Source organism: Sminthopsis crassicaudata, chromosome 4 (genome assembly GCF_048593235.1).
Source record: "Sminthopsis crassicaudata isolate SCR6 chromosome 4, ASM4859323v1, whole genome shotgun sequence".
Taxonomy (NCBI): Eukaryota; Metazoa; Chordata; class Mammalia; order Dasyuromorphia; family Dasyuridae; genus Sminthopsis; species Sminthopsis crassicaudata.
Genome location: NC_133620.1, coordinates 121,360,224 through 121,384,806, shown reverse-complemented (window position 1 = coordinate 121,384,806; position 24,583 = coordinate 121,360,224). Strand labels below are relative to the sequence as shown.

The 24,583-nt window shown below is 33.3% G+C and overlaps 1 protein-coding gene across 4 annotated transcripts in view; it reads left to right on the top strand.

Annotated features, from left to right (window-relative positions):
* Positions 1-24,583, top strand: part of SMOC2 (SPARC related modular calcium binding 2) — a 254,794-nt gene that overhangs the window by 173,001 nt on the left and 57,210 nt on the right. For all 4 annotated transcript variants that reach the window (XM_074309298.1, XM_074309297.1, XM_074309296.1 and 1 more), the window contains exon 9: positions 6,834-6,916. In XM_074309298.1, coding sequence (XP_074165399.1) covers positions 6,834-6,916 — 83 coding nt within the window. The remainder of the gene's footprint in view (positions 1-6,833; positions 6,917-24,583) is intronic.

The following is a 24,583-nucleotide window of genomic DNA, read 5'->3' as shown; positions in this document are numbered from 1 at the left end:
AGGACAATGCTTCAGGTACTGAAAGATACCTATCATATCTCTTCTGGTTCTTGCCTTTTCCAGGTTAAACAATCCCAATTCTTATAAAACAGCTTAGTTTAGCATTAGCATTCTTAATTGCCTTCTCAAGACTCACTGTTGACTCAAACCAAGCATGAAAACCACTAAAATGTAAGGATTTACATTTATCCCTCCTAAATTTCATGTTCATGGTTTTGGCTCAGTGTTCTTGTTCTTATTTCTGTCAGTCAGTGTGTTAATTATCCCTTCAACTTTATGTCATTGTGAATCTGATATGCAAACCATCTATGGTGTTATTCAAATTCAAAGGTCAGTAAAATGGTTTTTACACATAGATACTCCATGAATGCTTCATTCTTCTTAATCTCTCATAGATGAAGATAGTTTATACATTTATCTAGACTTATAAATACATTTATGTCTACTGTCTTAAACACCAGCTATGACATTTCCATTATATCTTTCCATTGATTTATATGTGTTACCTCCTGAAATTCTGAAAGACTTTCTCCTTGCAGATTGACTATTTTTAACTAGGTAAAATAGGCCATTCTTTGCTTCACTTCTTACCTATCCTTAATCACAAAATGCCTCAGTCAAACTGAGACCTGTTAAAGACCTTAACTCCCACTGCATCCAGAACTATTTCCAATAGTTCTAATCTACATCTTGCCACTGGACCAGTTGGCTCTCCAGGAGAAAATGAGGCTAGTGACATTGCACAGCCCATCCTCACTTAAATCCAACTCACTTACATGTCATAGCATCACCTCCCTGATATCATGGTTTCAAGAATGAAGGACAAACAACAGCAGTATGTTGACCTAATTAAGATCCTGCTAAATGCCTCACTGTAGTTTGCAAGTGACTCTAAGCACTCAAAGGCTACCCTACTAGAATAGAAGCTCTAACTATCTCTAATCAACTAATCATTCTCATTAATCGGTCATATTGCTTTCATCCGAGGACCAGATTCACTCTTTATTAAATGGTCAGTAGATAGTGGATTAGCATTTTTTGGCCTAAGCACTTTATAAACTTAACTACTAATATATGGAAGAGACCACAATTGGCAAGGGAATGGCCATATTGATGAAAAATTCCAGATCCTCAAAATATTTAAATATGATACTAAGAAGGTTGAAGCTGGAAGTAAGTTAGCCCAGCTTCTTAAGTCAGCAGTACAGATAGCCAGCTGATAATGTATTATAAGGCTCAACCCTAAATTGTCTGCAGTCTTGACTACTTCTTCAGCCCATTTTAGCAGTCTCCATGGAGAAATAAAGAAATAAAATATCCTTATAAATATGTTATTAATAGAAGTATATAGTTTACTCATTTTGGCCAAACTGGATAGATGACAGAGAATCCTGAAGTGTGTAGAATAGATGCAGGCTGCACTAATATCAGATTCCCAAAGAAGCTATTTTGTTTCTGTGAGGGCATCAAAGGAACTAGCTGTAAACCACTGCAGTCCAACCATCAGTTCTTTCAAGGTTTTGGTATAAGATCTTTTTTAGTTTTATTTTTGTTGTTGTTTTTATCCCTGTGCAATAATGTATATGGGGAATAGTTTTCTAAGAAACCCTTCATCTCTAGGAAGCAATATTTCTGTGTTTTTAAACATAATTTGTTTCTTGAATATTTAAGTGGGATGTAATGGTTTCATATATTTGAGACAGAACCAGCTGCAGGATCAGGGTACAAACACATATGCTATAGCAGAAGTAAAATACTATTGACCGACCATCTGCTTCAACCAATGGAAATCCATGAGTTGTCTAATCCTTAGACATGAGACTGGTTCTGAAGTCATGAGATCAGCATCTGTAATCTTATCTCTAAACCTGGAAACATAATGGTTTTGCAGCACAAGCCTTTTTCTTCTATGCTAAGTTTTTTTTCTTATGTCTATACTGTGTCCAGTTTTCAGGAATAGAAAAGTGCCAGAGACCTTCCTACAGTACTACAGCTAACTCAGGGAACATCTCCCATTCTCCCTTTGTCAACTGAGAACAAGAACATTTGATTTTCTAAATAGTTACTCTATGAGTGGCTAGATTTAAGCTGTTCTTCCTTAATCTTTCTTTCTTTCTTTCTTTCTTATTTTCTTTCTCTTCCTTCCTTTCTTTCTTCCTTCCTTTCTTTCTCTTTCTTTCTTTCTTCCTTCCTTTCTTTCTCTCTTTCTTTCTTTCTTTCTTTCTTTCTTTCTTTCTTTCTTTCTTTCTTTCTTTCTTTCTTTCTTTCTTTCTTTCTTTCTTTCTTTCTTTCTTTCTTTCTTTCTTTCTTTCTTTCTTTCTTTCTTTCTTTCTTTCTTTCTTTCTTTCTTTCTTTCTTTCTTTCTTTCTTCCTTTCTTTCTTCCTTCCTTTCTTTCTTTCTTTCTTTCTTTCTTTCTTTCTTCTTTCTTTCTTTCTTTCTTTCTTTCTTTCTTTCTTTCTTTCTTTCTTTCTTTCTTTCTTTCTTTCTTTCTTTCTTTCTTTCTTTCTTTCTTTCTTTCTTTCTTTCTTTCTTTCTTCCTTCCTTCCTTCCTTCCTTCCTTCCTTCCTTTCTTTCTTCCTTCTTTCTTTCTTTCTTTCTTCCTTCCTTCCTTTCTTTCTTTCTTTCTTTCTTTCTTTCTTTCTTTCTTTCTTTCTTTCTTTCTTTCTTTCTTTCTTTCTTTCTTTCTTTCTTTCTTTCTTTCTTTCTTCCTTTCTTTCTTTCTTTGTTTCTTTCATCTCAGGATCAGATTCATTTGATTTGACTGCTGCTCATATTTTTACTATATGGCATTGAGTCCAGCTTTCTTGTTCTCTTCTGTATTCATATTTGGGATCTTTTTCACTTTAATTGTTTCCTTCAATCAAAAATGGCAACTGACCCAGCTTTAGGATAGGTTAATCAAATGTGAATTCTTTTTTGGCTTTCTTCTTCCCAGGTCCGTCTCTGATCCTATATTCTCCAAGTTTCAAAATGAGCCTTCTTAAAGTCTCAGGGGAAACAAAACTATATTATGAAGACATCTTATCTTTTGGGTTTGCCTTTTGATGATGGACTGAACATTTCTGTCTTTCCTACTGATTCTCCCTACAGCCAGTTGTTTTTGTTCCCTTTATTTGGAAAATACCTTATATAATTTTACATGTATTTTGTATTCACTCATCTGTGGGCATGCCTTTTTTTTCCCTAGAGTACAACTTCTTTGAGAATAGGGGCAATTATATACTTGTCTTTGAATAAAAAATACATAGTTCTATTCTAAGGACATAGTGGGGCATAGTACTTAATAAATTAAATTAAAGAAAAAGTAAAATTCAAACAAGGAAATCAGTAAGACCTTAAAAATGTGAAAGCTAGCTCTCTCTTTTCTTCCATATAAGGATATAGGAAAATTAAGATGATATAATTTAGAGATAAGAAGTTTGGAGAGATCATCTAGTTTTACCTTCTCATAAGGAAGAAGCATGGTCAGGGAGATAAAGTGATTTGGATAAAATCACACAGGTAATAAGTCACATAGCTGGAATTTGAATTCAAATCCCTGACATTAGAACATCTACTACCCAATAAATCGAAAAATATCACCTTTGTTTTATAAGTCAAATGCTAGAGAAATGAAGAATTAAAAAAAAGGCAGTCAGTACATTCTAGCATTCTTTTCCATTCAAAATATTCAGGTGAAATGATCACCAAGAAACGAAGGCAGTGGCTTTAGCACTTGTTTGTTTGTGTTTATGTACTTCACACATAAAACATTCAGCAAAATATTTTGAACATAGTAGATGCTTAGCAAATTTTCTTGATTGATTATTGATTGATTGGGAAATAAGACTTTTAGTTATGTTTTCCAAAACTGCTTAAAAGCCTGGGACAGGATTCCTGTATAATACCACTCTGTTTTAACTAGAGAATAGATCATAGAGAAAAAAGTTTCAGTTCTGCATACTAATTATAGAGGGAAAATTGTTGAAGTGGGATATCAGATTAATCAAGGACCAGGCTAGTTGCCAGGTACTACATTAGCATGTAAAACTTAGAGACTTCTCTTTCACTCTTTTCTTGGCTGATGGAAGAGTTCATCCATCAGCTATCAGAATCCCAACCATTCTAACCTCTTGATCAAAGCAGCTTCTATTTCTGATTCCATAGGGTGCCTTTCTCACTTGTGATGCATGCATAACCTCTTAAGCATGAAATTACATTGCACCTTGGCAGAAAGCATGGTTATCTGATGGGCAACTGGACAATCCAGAAATTTTCACTTTGTCATGTACAAATAGGCTAAAACAAACAGCAAGAAATGAGGTAGGGTGGGGGAGAATTCAATTTTGAGTTTCTTTTCAATAAATCAAAATAGCCATGTACTATATTTTGGGGGTAGGTACCACATTTGGATTATAATAATTACTTGATAATGTTTTTAACCAAAGGTGTGATTTAATTAGGCAATTAAATAGGCAATTTAGAAATGCAACATCATATATTTGGACATCAGTGTTACAGTTTACTCATAAGTTTTTCCTGTCACTATACTTGGAAAAGTACCAGAAAGTATTTGAATAGATGGCTAAATTCCAATCCACAGATTGTCTAATTTAAGATATTCACAATACAAAGATCAAGATTATTACAACTTCTCTCCCTATCAGCCATGAAAATATTAAAAGTAATGGACACCCATGAGCCCCAATGTTGTCCTCATACCTATTTGATATCAGTGCTTTAATTTTTCAAAGCTATGTAATAGCATATAATACTGCGGTACTTTTCTTTGATGTGGGCTTGTGAGAAGATGCTTTTTCAAAGTACTGGAGTGGTTTGGCCTCTGTTGGGAATTCCATCATTAGTGCTTTCTAGGCATCGTTCCACCTCATTAATTAATCATCTGTCCATGGTAATGGCAACCTCCTGTCCTTTTGTAGCTCACATTTCTTGGATTGTTCCTTGTAAAGCAAGTCTGAATCTCACAGCTGGTCACAGGGAGCAAGGTTCAATATGGATATCCAATCTGTCCCCAACTGGTACTTATCTTTCTTGCTTCTCCTTCTTGCTTCTAATTGAGCTTTTCAATTTTGAGACTGTCTAGGGCTCACAGAGAATTAAATATGGGTAAGAAGATGTAGAAACCTAGTATCCCCTTTAATGATTAGCTTCTTTTAAATAGCTTCGTGGTAAACTTTCTTTTTTCTCCTGTTCCCTATGTGTCTTAGTATTCTAATAGGAGCAGAAGGCACCCTGGTAAGAAGTGCATTTGTACATACAATTTTCACATCATGGATATGTTTCTTTGTCTTACAGTATTGAACATTACCAGATTTCAAAAGAATATAAAGTTAATGGGCATTTGATTAAAATTTGATAGCTTAAATGTCTGCTTGAGTATGTCAGAGACACTTTAATTTCAAAACTAACATTTCCAAAAGGCATATTAAATTATTACTCACAAAGTTGGACTAAGTGAATGGCTGTTATGTTTTCTAATATCAAAGAGGCCATTCAGGGTGTGAGGGTAAGGGAGACAGTGAACAAATTTCACTCATTACATCACAATCCACAGAAAGAGTCCCTCATAGAATTAGCCAGAATTATCATGGGGATGTAAGAACACTTAAAGGCAATCCCTTAGGAAAGAAGATTATTTTCCTTTCCTATGATATAATGGAAAAGAACATTATGGAGGAATATAAACTTAAGATGATCCCTAGTGGAGTAAAATCTCTTATACTCTATACATGTGCCCAATGTAAATCAGTACAATGAGAAAGATAAGGTGAGAAATCACATTTCAATATCCCAGCTATGAGTTGTTATAGATTGTTATGGCCCAGTGAACTAGAAATAACAGAGAAAATAAATGGTATCTAAAGAAAATAGGACATAATTATCAAGCCCATGAGAGGGTCAACCCAGACATGCATAAGTCCATCAGTAAAACATACAGATTGGAGATGTTTCACAGATTTATTTCATTAGAGGTTAGCAGATTTGGATGAAAGTTAAACTTTAAAACTGTACTATTATTACCTACTCTGATAACACACCAAAGAAACTGTTTATTAAGTCTTTCTAGAGCCTCATGATCAAAAACCTGTAAGATCTTCCATTTCATCATGTCTTCTTTGATGAGTATAAACCTTGGAAGTTCATGCTACCAGCATGGAGAATTCGAATTTATATCTTTTTTTTTTTTTTCCACTCCACCAGTCAAAAAATATTAAGTACTTACTACGTGCCAGACACTGTACTAAGTGCAAAGAGATACAGTAAAAGTACACATAGTCTGTGCTCTTAAAGGAGCTCACATTTTAATGAGAGAGACAGCATGCAAACACTTAGTGTATGGTATATTCAGAGTGAATGGAAGGACACCTCCTTCATCACATTCCTTATTTCTTACATTTCCATTCATGGAGCCACATCATTTATTGTTATAATTCTGTCCATTAGGGTGAAGTATCAGATCTAAGAAATAGAGAGCCAAATGCCAAATCCTTTTAAAGTAATATGAGAGGAAGGTGTTCTGAATATAATAACCAATCTTTAGTGAGACACTGGGTTTCAAAGTATTGCCAAGAGCAAATAGACAGTGTATTGCCTTCTTACTTTTTGGGTTCAACAGACTTACCACAATTAAATTTTCTCCAAAGAATTCAGGTAATAAATCATGGGCACTGTAACATGAGAACCAAGTGTCATAGCATGTGCTGAGAGCCAAATAAGTGTACACGTTAAGTGTGATCATGTGAGACCTAGATGGAGGCATATTTTAAACTCTAAAGTGTTTTTTTTTTTTTTCTTTCTTGCCTCCCTCACCCCCATTTCTCCCCTCTTGTAGGTATGAACAGCCGAAATGTGATAACACAGCCAGGGCTCACCCAACCAAAACAAAGGATTTGTACAAGGGCCGCCAACTCCAAGGTGAGTGTAATAGATGGGTTTTGGCTGGAGTACATTTGTTACCACATTTGGATTCAAGGCTGGTTTGTGACGGGAAGGAATTCATCCAAATCTGTCTCCCAAAGGGGTTGGACATTATTAAGCTGATTGGCTAGTGAAGCAATTCTGAATCTCTACTGAAAGAGAGCCTTGAATTCACCCAGACATGCACAAGGCCATCAGTACAACATAGAGATTGGAGATGTTTCACAGATTTATTTCACTTGAGGTTAGCAGATTTGGATGACGCTTCAACTTTAAGAGTAAAACATTTGAAAAAATAATAATCTAAGTGCAAAATCATACTCTAAATACAGTGTGCTTTGGATCTTTTTAGAGAAAAGACATGTGTGTGCACATACACAAATACAACCAAAGAATCCATTATTTATTTTGCTAATATGAGAATGGTAATTCAAATATTATTTTCTGGCTTAAAAAAACTTAACTAAAGTTTCAAGTGATTGACATTAAATAAAATATGACTTAGACCTATCTGCATATTAAATGAGTCTAATTACAAGGTACAATTTGAGATGAAATATAAACAGTGAATATAAATTCATAATTTTTACATATATATACTTGAAAAGACACTTTATGAATTCTGTCTTTTTGTAAAAGCAAATATTGTACTCTATGATACACCAAAAATGATTGCTGTGACATCTACACTTTTGGTACAAAAGAAGTGGAAAATTATTTTGGAACCAACATTGGTACAATTTATGGAAGGGTTGGAGAGAAGCTTTGTGTTCATGGAGCAAAAGCATTCTGGGGAAAACTATTTAATTGAGTCATTCAACAAACAAAGTCTATTAGAGGCAGAATTTTCAAGAGATAATGAAAAGGTGGAATTAAGAGGAGTTGTTAATATGGATGTGAGAGAGAATGAAAAGTCACAGATGACATGTAGGTTGTAAACCTGGAAGTTTGGGAGGAAGATGTAACTATAAGGAGGAAGCTTGGAAGAGGGCAGAGTTTGGGGGGGGAATGATGAATTCAGTTTTAGGCCTACTGAGTTTAAGATCTATTAGATAAGAAGGTCAAAATGTGTAATAGGCAGTTGAAGATTTGAGATTTAGGAATTAGGAGTGATAAGGGCTGGACACAGTAAATCTGAGAATCTTCCCTGTAGATATAATCATTAAATTCACAGAAGTTAATGAGATTGCCAAACTGTCTAGAGAACTGTCTAGAGAAATAAGAAATAAAAAAAGGACAGAACCTCAGGGAACACCTGCAATTAGAGGGTGCAAACTAGATGAAGATTCAACAAAGAAGATCAAAATGGAGCAATAAAACCGAAATGAAGAGAATTTAGAAAGAAGACAGGATTAAGAAGAGTGATTGGCAATGACAAAAGAATTATAATCCTTCTAGAAGCAGATCACTGAAATCAAATGGTGAGTTAGATTAGGATTCCAGATTTACTATTGAAAAGGGTGACAGAGGTCATTGACTTTAACTTTTCATTTTGGAGAGACTTTAAAAGACTGGTTCAATGTCATACAAATATTTTTGTCAGGATTTTAATCAAAAACCTGACTCCAAATACAATATTTTTTCAAATGGAATATCTTGCCTCTAAATAAATAAGATTCTCTACAACTAGGCAAATTAGTCTTTCAAAAATAATTCCAACATTGTATAGCTATGAAGTCAGAGACTGCAAAAAAATGCTTTTTAAAAAGCATTCCTTTTTACAATTTCCTAGAATACTTTATCTAGATTTCTTTTGACGTCATCAGATATACTTATATTCTGATTTATACTGATCTTCTCCTGTCCCTCTCCTCAGATATAATGTAACCTATTTTTGTTCAGAAATAGTCATTTTTATCTTTTAACTACAAGCACATAGCACATAGCTTTCCACATAGTCTTTTATAAATATATGTGGATGAATGAATTTTAAAATGCCATAAGGGGAAAAAAAAAAAAAAAAGGCTTAGGCCTAAACTATTCTATTTGTCTTGTGAGAATTTTTTTTTTCAGGAATTTGCCTTTATTCTATGTAATGTTCTTCTTTAAAGATGTAATTTTTTCTGAAAGCAGGTTTCCTGGGGGGCTTCTGGAAGCAGCCTTAAAACTGGGAATTGGGAGCAGTTCAATAATCACCTCAAATTCAGCCAGGAGTTAAAGTCCAAATCCTTTACTGTCTCTTTCCAAATCTTATCTTCTTCACTTGGGGCTCAGCTAGTTTTCTGGAGGCCTTAGGTTTCAGGCAGGACAGCCTGCCACCACTTCTCTGTCTTCCTTCATTCTGCCTGGCTTGTGAATCTCTTCTACTGAATCCTGGCTCTGAATCTCTAAAGTGTATCCTGGTTGAGGCTCCTAGCTTATATATGCTCTTTTATAGGTGTGAACTCTAATAAATACTAAGTACATCTAGAGAACTGTTAAGCACCCTGCTAAACAACCATTGTCTCTATCAATTCCACTGACTTAGCACCTGGTAAGAATTCTAACAATTCTATAGTTTTTAGAGAAGTTTTTTTTTCTTTTAATTTATGAAGCTTTTTAATTTAAGGATTAGAGTATTTTTTTTAAAAAAAAAAAAGATATACAATTAAGAGAGAATTTTCCTAGTCATAAAATGAGTGCCTCTTTTCTTTCCTCACTTTTCTTGCTTTTTGTCTTTGCTCTCTTTCTCTTTCTTTCCTTCCTTCTCTTTCTAATCTCCTCCTAGTGGTGCTCCATTCTCTTCCTCTGTCATCTTTATTCCTTTCCTGATTCTCACATCTTCATCTCCCTTTTTGTCTCTAAATTTATTTTCTTTATTTGATCCCCTTCTCATCCCTTTCCTTCCTAATCTAAAATGTTATATCTATAAAATGTTGATTTCATGTGATCTCTCTATTATGTGAAGTAATTTAACATCATTAAATTCAGCCTTTTCCATTTGCATTCTTTCCCTTCAGACAGCCCTTAGTTTTTCAATACTTTATGCTTATTTGAATTTTCAAGAATTTGTTTAAGTAAGAAAGGGAATTTATGTTTTAGGTATATGAATTAGATAAATTAGTTTGATTTCCTCATAAACTTAAAGGCAGGGGGTGATTTGCATTTTGTCACATGGATATATTGCAATTAAGAGAGAACTTAATTTTGCACTTTTGAACAAAACAGATGTTTCCTAAAAATACAGATATGCTCAGATGGGGAGGAGGCTTTCTGAAGAAATAAGGCTTGTTGTTGCAGTATATAATTTTTATTGGCTTAAGTGATTATTGATCCAGAAATGTGATCCTTGTTAAAATTTTGAGAGAAATTTCCCATTCCATATGTAATATTTTTGCCAGTGAAAAGAAAAAAATGATCTTTGCTAATTAAAGTTCTATAACATATATAAATCTTATATGATTATATAATATATTATTTATAATATATAATAATAATATAATATATAATTATATAATACTTATAGAATTTAGATGGCTTTTGCTCTCAAAGAAATGATTTGAAGAGAGACCTGGTTTCAAAGGATTAATCAGTCCTTCAAATATTAGTATCGAATAAAAAGGAAATCACATAGGAACAATGCAATGGTTATCACTAGGATCTGACATTTATCTTTCAATTGCAAGAAATATGATGCAGACTTAATATATTGAGATATTTACTTATATGACATGACTTGTTACATTATGAAGAAATGGGGAATGTTATGAATTATTTTACTGCCTAATAATCCATTTCTTTTGTATTCAGCAGCCTGGGAACCCCAAGTCCCAAACTAAGAGGGATGTTCACTTTGAGAAAGTGAATACTTTCTCATTTGATACTAAGCATAAGTAGTAGCCTTAAATGAGATGAAAATTCATCTGAAAGGACTTCTGGTGATTTTCATTGCTTCCCTGCATTTCTATATTTCCATTTCACTGTTAGCCTTAGGATGTAGATGAGAGATATGATTCTCCTGTGTAGTACTATATATGTAGGTAGAAGAGATATGTTAACTTACATTAAGATAATTATCCTTATTTTTAACTTTCTCTAAAAATGACTTGCATATAGGCTGAATCAGTAACTTGGCACTCTCTTACATTACCTGCAGCTGGATATGGTTAACTGTAACTATAAGATCAACACAACAACTATACTGATACATTATCTCTACTACACTATTTTAATAACCCTTGAAAAGTCAGAATATTATATATTCATGAAACAATAAAATTACCCCATTTTATCCTTTGGTAAGGGTGATGTATCATGAAATTCTTTGAGATGGAATATGAAGACTTTGGTTTTTACATTGGTATTATTAAAGAAAAAGGATGACTCCATTGCTCTCTTCTATTCCTACTTGAGACTGATGTTCTATTCTTTTGTTTTAAACAGAAGATAACATCTTTTTCAAGGAAAATGCAGATATTCTCATTCTTTTTTTTTTCCTGAGGCAATTGGGGTCAAGTGACTTGCCCAGGGTCACACAGCTAGGGTTTGTTAAATGTCTGAGTTCAAATTTGAACTCAGGTCTTCCTGCTTTCAGGGGTAGTTCTCTTTCCATTGCACCACCTAGCTGCCCCTAGATATTTTTCATATTTTTCTTAAGCTCTGTCTTGCTTTTGAACTGTCTGGAAAACTGAGGGAACAAAAATAGGACATTCTCTTTCTAAAAATTGAATTTTCAGGCATGGACATTGATATTTTTCATAACTTTATAGATTTTGGTTTTTGAAGCTAAGATATATAAAGTCATTCATTTCCCCCTAGGCATTATGCAAATAATGTGACTAGTTATCAATAAGTTAACATTAGAGGCTGAACTTGTAGGCACTTTAAATCATCATTTTAAATAGAATTCTTATATATGGGAATGATAATACTCAGATTTTAGTAACATAATTAGCATTTCCTAAGCACTTAGAATATGCCAGAAACTAGGCTAAATCACTGGAGATGTAAAAGGCAAAAAAGGCAAAAAAAAAAAAAAGTCAGATGCTTTTATATACAAATAAAATTACTATACTAGCACATTTTAATTTCTGTTTTAGCAGTGTATTATGTAGAAAATGATAAATCATTTATACCAAAATTCAAAGAAATGTGATCAGGTGGTTTCTCACTAACTCATTTCTACTTACTTACTTTAGAGAAACAAGATAGAGACTAGACCTGCAATTTCATTTTTAAGGGGAACCCTTCAATGAGTAAAGGATTTCTACCAAAGCAGGTCTCCACTTTCTCTGCAATTTTTAGTATTAGTGTTCCCTAGAAAAGAAATGTTGGATATTTGTATAACTCTTCCAGGTACAAATTGAGCCAGATTAAATGTAATTGGGAAAAAATAAAATACAATAGAATACAGATAATGTAAAAATGTGTCTTTCTAAGTTAATATACTATCCATAAGGATCTGGACATTCAGATAGTAAGTAGGAGAGATAGGTATCAAAATCAGTTCAAATAGCTCCAATTCTAGGGATGTTTCTATATTTCTTTTCAGGAAAAAAGGATTTTAACTTTTTATTCCATTAATTTAATTTTTTTTCATAAGGGAAGGTCTAGAGCTGTAAAATAGATAATAAAAGAGCACTACATCCATGCAAGTATATCCCTGGAATGAATAACACACAAAAAAAACTTCATGCTTCATGCATTTCCTTATAGATAGTGGGTATTTAGTAAATATTTATGAAATCAATAAGCATTTATTAAATACCTAATATGTTAAATGCATAATACTATGAGCTGGACATACAAAGAAATGTCAAAAACATTCTATGCCCACAGGGAATTATTAAATCCTTTATGATGGTTCCATTAGGGTTTAATAAGTTCCTTAGGGACTTATCTTTTCACCTCTTTTCTTTGAAGTCATAGTTAAGTATGAGTGGTTATATGATGGTTGGGGAATTGTCTCCCTCATGAAACTGTGAGCTCCATGAAGTTAGGGACTGAGTTTTTGCCTTTCTTTTTATTCCTAACATTTAGCACAGTAGTTAGTGCTTAATAAATGCTTATTGACAAATGGACTGAGTGACTTGTATTTACCTATGCTAGTTTCTTATGGTTTAAAGCCTGGCTTCTTTCAGACTTAATTCTTTCTTAAATGGTCCCAACACCTTTTCCTTTTGAAATAATTAAATAAAACATATATATGTTTATAAAATATTAATGCATGAATATATTTAATTTAGAAATTAAATTCATTTTTATACATAAAGTATATAAAATGTTTTCAAAGAAAATCAATAGTTGTTTCATACACTAAGTAATCTGTATTAAACAGTTTAAGCTAATCCATTGACAAAATATGCCTCATAGGAAAAAAAAATTCCCTGCTAATTATTTTATATATATATATATATATATATATATATATATGGAAACCCACTATTTCAGATGTCATGCCTATAATTGTGTCAAAAACAGAAATGGTCGTTTAAGTTGTAATCAGTAACAATTAGCAACCAGTATTAAAACATCAGATGTTGTTAATATTGTGTTTCCTGGATTTTAGATGTGCTCTTCAGAAATAGCTCTTCTACAAGTTTTTCAAGTCATAGAGACAGTCAGAAAAGTCTCGCAAGAACTAGAAGAATTAAGCCACATTCTGCCCGTAATAAGAAAAAATATATATATATTACTGTTAAACTATCCTAACAAAGATGCTGTTACCTCACTCATACCTTTAATGAAAGCCAGAGTTCTGAGGCAGCAAGAAATCATACTATGCTAACTGTGGAAAGGTCAGCTTATGTCTGTAATTGTAGATGTTTGTGAATTGTCCTGGTCATAAGCACTTAGTCACTTTGATTATTTGGAGATAATTATCCTTATTAGGAAAAAAAAATGCATCTTAAAATAATTGTCTCATGAACTTCTTCTCAGTGAGGAGAATGATTCCAAAGTAACACAGCTAGAAGTTGGTTAAGTGTCTACTTCCGATCATATTAGGCTAATGAGTTTTCTTCTTAAAGGGCCAAATTTCCATTTTCTATTGCTTTTCTTCAGACTAGGGAGGATACTCTGTTTTCCAAGTTAATCTGGCAATATGTTCAGAAAGAAATCGCCCACAGCTCACTTTTTCTTTTTTGGCTGCCAAATATTTATTCACATCATATGTAGAGGAGTCAACAATTTTTTTCCATCTTACACCAAATTGACAGTAAATGATGATCTGATCTTTGGAGGCCAACATTTTACATATGGGAAGAAAGATCCTGTCTAATGGGTTTCATATTGAAGAACAGATCATTTACTCTGTTTCTCGAAGCCTGTTCTTCTACACTTTAACTTTCCTATGGACACTATCATCTGTTCCCAAGAGAACTCACAACATTGAAATGTATAGATATAACAGCAGATAGCAATTAACTCTTGATTTACTGAAATATATTGAAGTCCTATCTCCTCAAATTTACTTTTTCCTTTCATCTTTACATGAAGAAATCATAAAAAGATAACTTTTCCTTGCTTACAAATCAGTGTTTGTCAAATATATTGCACACTTCTCTTGTTATAAATTAAGCATGTCAAACCATGTTTTTTTCTCTTGCTTTCTGGTTAAAGCAGATAATTATTTACATCACTATTTTGAATATCAATTGACTCCAACTAGATAATAACTTGAAGGGTTAACACACAAGGCTTTGTACTAATTAAGGGATGATTGAATTTCTAACATAGGAAGGAAGCCTTATTTTTCTCCCATTAAAACAGAAGTTTTTATCCATTTTGATGACTGGAGGACTCCTTTAGCAATCCAAGGATATTCATGAATCTCCCTTCAGAATAATGTTTTTAAATATGGAATAAAATATATGGCATTGCAAAGGAAACTAATTATGTTGAATTGTAATTCTCAAAATATTTTTTTTAAGTCATGGACCCCAGATTAAGAACTTAAAAGGAGAATCAAGTTCATTATTTGTATTAAAAATTAACATTCTTATTTAACATGTATTAGTCAACCTGCCATCTGGGGGAAGAGGGGGGGAGGAGGGGAAAAGTTGGAACAAAAGGTTTTGCAATTGTCAATGCTAAAAAAATTACCTATGCATATATCTTGTAAATAAAAAGCTATAAAAAAAATTAACATTCTTGCCTCACATTAAAAGGCTTATAGACTAACAATGTGACTTGAGACAGTGATGCCACCAGCATCATATCTCTATTCTTCTCTGCTTCTTTTTAACTCATAAGAATAGGCTAGTCAGATAAAGGAACAATAGCAGAGGTTCACAGAGCTGTATTTGACTTTTGGAACTGTCAAGAGTTGAGCTCAATTAGCCAATCTTAGTTCTCCTTGGGATAATTTAGAAAAACCCTCCACAAAACAACCACCAGACAATTCTTAACATAGTGTTAATATGCAAGATCCAGACATTTATCTGACTATTTAATAATGAAGTTAAAATTAGATTAATTTGTTCTGGTTTGAATTTTTTTGGCTTACCAGATGATTCATAGTGACAAATATAACTGGAGGATGTTGATTCCCCCTTGCCTCCCCCATCTCAAACTCTGTAGTACAATCCAAAGTAGGCAGCACTAAGTGATATCACTAGAGAAATAGATATTCAAATCAACTTTTTTTTTGGCCTTTTAACTCATCTTACTCTGAAATTACTGAAAGGAAAGAGGAGGTTTCTTTTTTAGCTATTATTAGTTACTGATCTTTATATATCTATATGTATATAAATATACATATATAATATATATTATACAATAATATTAATATGCTATGTTATACTATATGATGTATATGATTGGTGTAATAATAATAAATATAATAAAATATATCATGTTATTATACAATTAGAACCCTTACTCTTTTTAAAGATATCAGATTTTGGATAATCCTCAGAGAGATGAATTAATTTGAACCAGGCTTGATTGCTACTCAGTGAAAGATTGGAGGTGATAAAAGAAGTATTCACATGTAATTCTCAGACTTCCAATAGAGTCCCTGAAGGAGTAACATGCTTTCAGGTATCCTTGTAAGCCCTCTTACATTGCAATAATCCCTTCCAGTAACATTTCTCTTCCACCCATAATCATTATAACATCTGCATGGCTCAATTAGTAGTGCTAGATCTTCCTCATCCTCTTTTTTTTTTTTTTTTAAAGTTTAGACCCTGAATATATTCAGCTTTTCATCCCTCTCAGAAGGAAAATTATATTTGAACAATTTAACTTTAAAATCTAATAAGCAGTCAGGACTCAATGGCTTCCTTAGAAACAACAACAAAAACTTGAAATTTGATGAAATAATCCTGTAATAAATAAATTCTAGTTTCTTAGAATACTAGTAGGCAATTTCAGGTTTAAAAAAGTGAACAAAAGTGAAATGCTAAAAGTTCCTCTTTAAAATTTTAATATAATACATCAGTAGTCTTCTACCTACTTTCAATATTAATTAGTCTCTTTTCTAGCAGCACAAATGGATACTTTAGTTGCCCCAGGCATAGTTTAAGATGATTTCCCATGAGACAATTGGATCCTGAATAAAATACCAGATTGATTTATGCAAAGAATTCTGTGTCACCTAAGAAAAAAATTCACTATTTACTTTTACTCTAAAATGAAATTAATAGCCAGTTTAAGAGTTTACTCTGTAGTCTTAGAGGTTCTTTTCAAAGTCATAATATGAGAATAATCTGAGATGGCAATATTTCATCAATTAATGTTTCCAACTCCTGCCTAGTCCTACCCTCAGAGCAAATACTGAGTTCACAGATATATTATTAGTCTGCAAAAGTTTAGTCTGGGTAAGAGAACAGACTGTTCTGTTTCAGTTTGGGATGTGTAACCCTCAAAGGTACTATTAATGTGGATGGCACAATTCTTTCTAAATGGTGCTGGCAATGGGGAGCGTTTATTACTTCATTGCTTTCACTAATAAATGTTCTTGAATTTAAGCACTGTATATGTGTGTGTATAATTATAAATAGTTACATATATATGTATATATGCGACTTACTAAGGGAAGAAGCAAGCTTTAAAAAATTAACCCAAAAAATATAAAATCATGATATGAGTTTATGTTATTGTAAGTGTTTTAAAGATAACATTTTTTCTTTGAGTAGAAGTACAACTGGAAAAGTGAAGTACCTCTAGAGTAATGATTAATTACTAAGCCTCTGTCAGAAGTGGACAATTTGAAGAACAAGTAGTAGTGTAGTAGTAGTGTGCCCCAAAGTTTAGCTCTGGATTTCATGTGATTTAGTATTTTAACAAAAAAAAAAAATCTGAGTGATGAACTTAGAACATATTCATTAAATAGGCAGATGCATGACATTACTAACATTTTAGAAGAAAAAACAAGAATCAAAATCACAGACCCTTTTTAGAAAATAGTATGATGTGAAAACAAAGATATTGGACTAAGGGATGAAGAGGCCTTGATCTTTGAGGCCTGCTCTCAGTTTTGCTATCATTTACTTGATCTTAAGCAAGTCTCTTTATCTTGCTGTTTCCTCTTCACCAAAATGAGGTTAGAATAAATGAAGTCTCAGGTGTCTTGAAACTCTAAAGTCTAGAATTCTACTTTGACAAATGAAAGATGTGGCATCTCAAAACCAGCTTTAATGAGTATATATGAAAGTATCCTTAAGTATAACAATTAAATGAGTAGTAGACTAAATTTTTATCACAGAGATTTTACAACCTAGATGACCTAAGAGAAAAGGGAAGAAAAAAGTAGAAGTAGGACTCTTACATGTTAGGAAGAATAAAGGCCATAAAACCAACTCCATATAATTTGTAAAACCTCCTTGATATCCCAATAACAGTGATATAGCTAATTTATGGGAAGTTACAGTCAAGGTAATGGAAAAAGTCCTAGGATTCATAATGAAACAACAGTTAGATATGGAGTTCATCTTACTATACTATTGCAAAAAAAGGGGGGGAGCAGGCTACTGTGTTGTAGCAATAATGTGCAAGAAATAAAAAGTGATAATTCTGTTATATTTAACAAAATATTGTCAGATTTTTATTAGTGTATTTGGTTCAACAGCTTTTTTCCCCTTTCAGTCAACTTATTAGGGGATATGGAAAAATTGGAGAAATTCCAGAGGAGATTGATAGGAATTGCTAATGAGTTAGAAAATTGGACCAATGGGGAAAGGTCATAGGAGTTAACATTTTTCAGTAAGTTAAAATTAAAGGGCAAGTGAATAACTTTATACAGTTTTATCAAATATTTTTGTAGGGAATGTGTTAGAAATTGTTCTTGATATCTTATGGTGGAAATAATGCTGACTTTGGAGTCCCAGGACTTACATTTTTCCAAATTTTAGTTTTCTTACATGTGAAACAAAATAATTAAATTTAAAAGATTTCCAAGATCTATTTTAGCTCTAGATTGGCAACCTCTTATGAATCTCCCAAAGAGACTTGAGTTAGATCTAAGGAAACACTGTGCTACCAAGGGATGTTAGAGAATCTTTGTGGAAATATTTAAGAATTTTTTAAAAATTTGTTTTAAATGTTCTTTATGTCTAGTAGTTAAGAGGTACATGAATGGATTTCTTGTGTTTCTTTTCACTAAATATTTGAGAATGCTGATTTCTTTCCTTTTTAAAAAATTAATAATTAATTAATTTAATTTTTACAAAAATTTTATGCATAGGTAATTTTCCAGCATTGACAATTACAAAACCTTTTGTTTCAACTTTTCCCCTCCTTCCCCCTACCCCTTCTCCTAGATGGCAGGTTGACCAACACATGTTAAATATGTTAAAGTATAACTTAAATACAATATATGTATACATGTCCAAACAGTTGTTTTGCTGTACAAAAAGAATCAAATTTTGAAATAGTGTACAATTAGCCTGCGAAGGAAATCAAAAATGTAGCCAGACAAAAATATAGGGATTGGGAATTCTATGTAGTGTTTAATAGTCAACTCCCAGAATCACTGGCTGTAGCTGGTTCAGTTCATTACTGCTCTGTTGGAACTGCTTTGGTTCATCTCATTGTTGGAGAGGGCCTCATCCATCAGAAATGATCATTTGTAATGTTCTTGAATTGTGAGGGTCCGGTCGTCTGCTCAATTATAATACTTCTCTGGGAGTAGATCTGTAAAATCTTTTCCTCTGTGCGCAGGTTTCTTGGGAGCTCTGAATCTCCTCCAGCTCTTGTCCTTTCTCAAATCAGACTGGTCTCCTTTCAGCCTGCCTGGCGTCAAAACTCTATCGCAAAGAGTCGATTCTCTCAGACCCAATGCTGCCCTTCTTTTATCCTCCCAGAGAATGGGCGTGGGATAATGCAAGGGCTTCTGGGAAACAATACTTCAACCAATGAACTTGTTCCTCTTAGAATTCCTAAGGTATAAACTCCCTTTAAAGGCCTGAACCAAAGGTCTGAGCCAGAGAACTGTCAAGTCAACCTGAATTCTCACCTTGTAATTGTCCAGGCAACCTGAATTCTCATCTTGTCACTGTCCAGACAACCTGAGTTCTCTCCTGGTAATCCTAGCAATCATTATATAATATAGTTGTTGAAGTATATAATGATCTCCTGGTCCTGCTCATTTCACTCAGCATCAGTTCATGTAAGTCTCTCCAAGCCTTTCAGAAATCATCCTCTTGGTCATTTCTTACAGAACAATAATATTCCATAATATTCATATGCCATAATTTATTCAGCCGTTCTCCAACTGATGGACATCCACTCAATTTCCAGTTTCTAGACACTACAAAGAGGGCTGCCACAAACATTCTTGCACATACAGGTCCCTTTACCTTCTTTAAAATCTCTCTGGGATATAAGTCCAGTAGTAACACTGCTAGAACAAAGGGTATGCACAGTTTCATAACTCTTTAAGCATAGTTCCAAATTGCTCTCCAGAATGGCTGGATATATTCACAATTCCACCAACAATGTATCAGTGTCCCAGTTTTCCCACATCCCCTCCAACATTATGTATTATATTTCCCTATCATTCTAGTCAATCTCAGAGTTGGGTTAATTTGCATTTCTCTGATTAATAATGACTTGGAGCATCTTTTCATATGGCTAGAAATAATTTCAATTTCTTCATCTGAGAATTGTCTGTTCATATCCTTTGCCAATCTATCAATTGGAGAATGGCTTGATTTCTTATAAATTAGAGTCAATTCTCTATATATTTTGGAAATGAGGCCTTTATCAGAACCTTTGACTGTGAAAATGTTTTCCCAGTTTATTACTTCCCTTCTGATCTTTTCTGCATTAGTTTTGTTTGCACAAAACCTTTTGTAACTTGATTTAATCAAATTTTTCTATTTTGTGATCAATAATGACCTCTAGTTCTTCTTTGGTCATAAATTCCTTCCTTTTCCAGAGGTCTGAGAGGTAAACTATCCTATGCTCTTCTAATTAATTTATAGTATCATTCTTTATGCCTAGATCATGAACTCATTTTGACCCGATCTTGGTGTATGGTGTTAAGTGTGGGTCAATGCCATACTAATGTTTCTGCCATACTAATTTCCAATTTTCCCAGCAATTTTTGTCAAACAGTGAGTTCTTTTTTTTTTTTTTTTTTTAGAATTTTTTTCCACAGTATATATGCATGAGTAATTTTTTTATAATATTATCCCTTGTATTCATTTTTCCAAATTATCCCCCCCTCCCTCCACTCCCTCCCCCCGATGACAGGCAATCCCATACATTTTACATGTGTTACAATAAAACCTAGATACAATATATGTGGGTAAATACCATTTTCTTGTTGCACATTAAGTATTCGATTCCGAAGGTATAAGTAACCTGGGTAGATAGACAGTAGTGCTAACAATTTACATTCACTTCCCAGTGTTCCTTCTCTGGGTATAGTTATTTCTGTCCATCATTGATCAACTGGAAGTGAGTTGGATCTTCTTTATGTTGAAGATATCCACTTCCATCAGAATACCTCTTCATACAGCATTGAAGTATACAGCGATCTTCTGGTTCTATTCATTTCACTCAGCATCAGTTGATTTAAGTCTCTCCAAGCCTCTCTGTATTCCTCCTGCTGGTCGTTTCTTACAGAGCAATAATATCCCATAACCTTCATATACCATAATTTACCCAACCATTCTCCAATTGATGGACATCCATTCAACTTCCAGTTTCTAGCTACAACAAAAAGAGCTGCCACAAACATTTTGGCACATACAGGTCCCTTTCCGCTCTTTAGTATTTCTTTGGGATATAAGCCCAATAGCAGCAATGCTGGGTCAAAGGGTATGCACAGTTTGATAACTTTTTGGGCATAGTTCCAAATTGCTCTCCATAATGGCTGGATTCTTTCACAACTCCACCAACAATGTATCAGTGTCCCAGTTTTCCCACATCCCCTCCAACATCCATCATTATTTGTTCTGTCATCTTAGCCAATCTGACAGATGTGTAGTGGTATCTCAGAGTTGTCTTAATTTGCATTTCTCTGATCAGTAGTGATTTGGAAGACTCTTTCATGTGAGTGGATATAGTTTCAATTTCATCATCTGAGAATTGTCTGTTCATATCCTTTGACCATTTATCAATTGGAGAATGGTTTGATTTCTTATAAATTAGGGTCAGTTCTCTTTATATTTTGGAAATTAGATCTTTGTCAGAACCTTTAACTTTAAAAATATTTTCCCAATTTGTTACTTCCCTTCTAATCTTGTTTGCATTAGTATTGTTTGTACAGTTTTAATTTGATGTAATCAAAATCTTCTATTTTGTGATCAATAATGATCTATAGTTCTCCTCTGGTCATAAATTCCTTCCTCCTCCACAGGTCTGAGAGGTAGACTATTTTCCAAACAGTGAGTTCTTATCCCAAAAGCTGGGGTCTTTGGATTTGTCAAACACTAGATTATTGAAGTTATTGGCTGTTTTTTCCTTTGAACCTAACTTATTCCACTGAACAACTAGTCTATTTCTTTCCTTTTTTATTGAAGGATTAGAAATCTGAAATTAAGAGGAAGCCCATCATTTGGGAAGGGCTGAACAAACTGTGATATGTGAGTAATGAAATACTATACTATACAGTGGTATAAGAAATGATGAGCAGGATGCTCTCAGAAAAAAACCTGGAAAGGCTTCCATGTGGGACAGTTGGTGGCGCAGTGGATAGAACACCAACCTAAAGTCAGGAGGACCTGAGCTTAAATCTGGCCTCAGACACTTAACACTTCTTTGCTGTGTGTCCCTGGGCAAATCACTTAACCCCAATTGTGTCAGGAAAAAAAAAAAGACATCCATGAGCTCATGCAAAGTGGAATGTACTAAGTAAAATGTAACAGCAATATTGTAAGATTATCAATTATGGATAACTTGGCTATTCTCTGCAATATAATGATCCAAGACCATTCTGAAGGATTCATCATGAAAAAATGCGCTACCTATACCCAGAGGAAGATCTGATTGTGTCTGAATACACACTGAAGTATACTTTTTAAATGTTATTTTCCTTGAGGGATTTTTTTGGGGAGATAGAGGAAGATGTGAGAAAACTGATTTTCTTTATTGATAAATTAAAAGAGAAATGTTATCAACAACATCTCCCTTAAATGACAATTATAATGCTTATGAATCATCTAAACTGCCATAGAGTTGAGATTAATGGGAGCATAGTGATAATTCTGATACTTGCATAGATTTGCAGTGGTTACAATATATACTTCATCCACCCACTGCTTTGACAAAGTCTGACCAATCTTTTTCTTGGGCTCATTGCTTTGATTTGAATAGAAGGGACTGCTGACAAGATGGACACCTAGATAGTGCAATGAATAGAGTGCTCAGCCTGGAATTCAGGAGGAAGACCTGAGTTCAGATCAAGCCTCAAACATTTACTAGTTGTGTGATCCTGGGCAAGTCACTTAACCCTTTTTTTCTTAGTTCCTCATCTCTAAAATGAGCTGGAGATGAAAATGACAAACTACTCTATGATCTTTGCCAAGAAAACTCAAAAATGGTCAGACACAACTGAAGTAATTCAATAATAACTGACAAAGTGTCTTCCACCCTTTAAGTTGGAATTATTTACAATCCAGTATCAACTATTTCATGATACAACATTATACAGATAAAGGGAAATGAACATAGTGAAGGAATATTCAGGGGACCAATATGACTAAAGCAGAGGGAAAATGTTTATGTGTGTGCATATGTGTGTGCCATATATATGGCACTCACATATGCACACTATATATATATATATATATTAAGGTTAGCTAATTGTTCACAGAAGTATTAACTCTTGTTAATAGGTAATGGGTAAAAAATGGTGAACTATTGGGAAATTTGCAGGTCACCAAAGGAAAAAGGCTATATATATTTTTTCAATAGTTTAAAGTTATTTAAAATTTTAACATAGAAATATGTTTATTGGAAAATATTATTATAGTACAACAAGATGGATCTGGAAATAATTGAATAATTGGACTCCCAAATTTTCATTAATTGTTTAATATTGACGTAATACATTCCACTTTGCATGAGCTCATGGAAGTTTTTTCCGGGTTTTTCTGAGAGCATCCTGCTCATCATTTCTTTTTATCATATTGGATTGAAAAAAAAATGTCAAATTCATGAGCACAAGATTAATAGAGCCAACATTTATGCAGTACTTATCATGTGCCAGGCACTATGCTATATACTTTATTATCTTTATTATCTCATTTAGTCCTCACCACAACCCTAGGAGTTAGATGCTTATTATCCTCCTTTTATAGAAGAAACTAGTATCTGAGTCAGAATTTGAATTTTAGTCTTCCTAATTTCAGGCCCTGTGCTCTATCTGCTATGAAACCTAACTCTCAATCATTCAATCACTCAACATAAATATATTTGTTAAATACTTATTATAGGCCAGGCATTGTACTAGATATTGGGAATACAAAAATAGGAAACAACAATAACAGTTCCTGATTTTAAGAAGTTTACATTCTAATAGAAAAGACAATATGTATATGTATATACACATATATACAAGAAGATACAGAATATATGTAATATAGATGTTAAGTAACTTTAGAAAGAATGACACTGAGATCAAGGGTACATGTAAAAAGCCTTCTAAAGGTGATGGCTCTTGAGTACTATATACAATTTGACTTCATTTGGCTTCATTTGGAAATATGTGCACATTTTAGAATTTTATTTAACACATGAAAAAATATCTACTTAAAGACAAAAATGGAAGGCTCTTAAAACTTCTTTATTTTAGTTATATAAACTTCTACTGTGTTTCATTTTAAAGTCTGCTCCTAACTATTGGGTGTACTTTCAAAATAACAAAATGGAAGTAAAACTATCTCTAACTTAGACTTTCAGTATTATTAATTCAGACTGATTTTCCCCACAGCAAATGAGACTTTACTATTACCATGACTAAAATACAATTAATGCAAGAATCTTTTAATTCACTTTATAGAATTGTTTTTTTTTTTTTTTTTTTTTTTAATAGATCAAATAGGCATAAAAGCCTAGCATTATAGAAGTGGAGGGAAATTTGGAAGGTCATTTAGGGTTGCTAGTTTTCTAAACCACACCTAAGCTGCACCAGAAGATGAGAAACTCTCTGTGGTTTAAGACTTCCAGGGAAAGAAATTTCTCAGTCTTCTGCAGTAATCTATTTTAGCTCTTAGTGACTAGAAAGTTCTTTATACCTCACTTTTTTCCCTTTTCTTTTGGCATCCTCAGTGCTAGGACACTTTCTTGCTTATT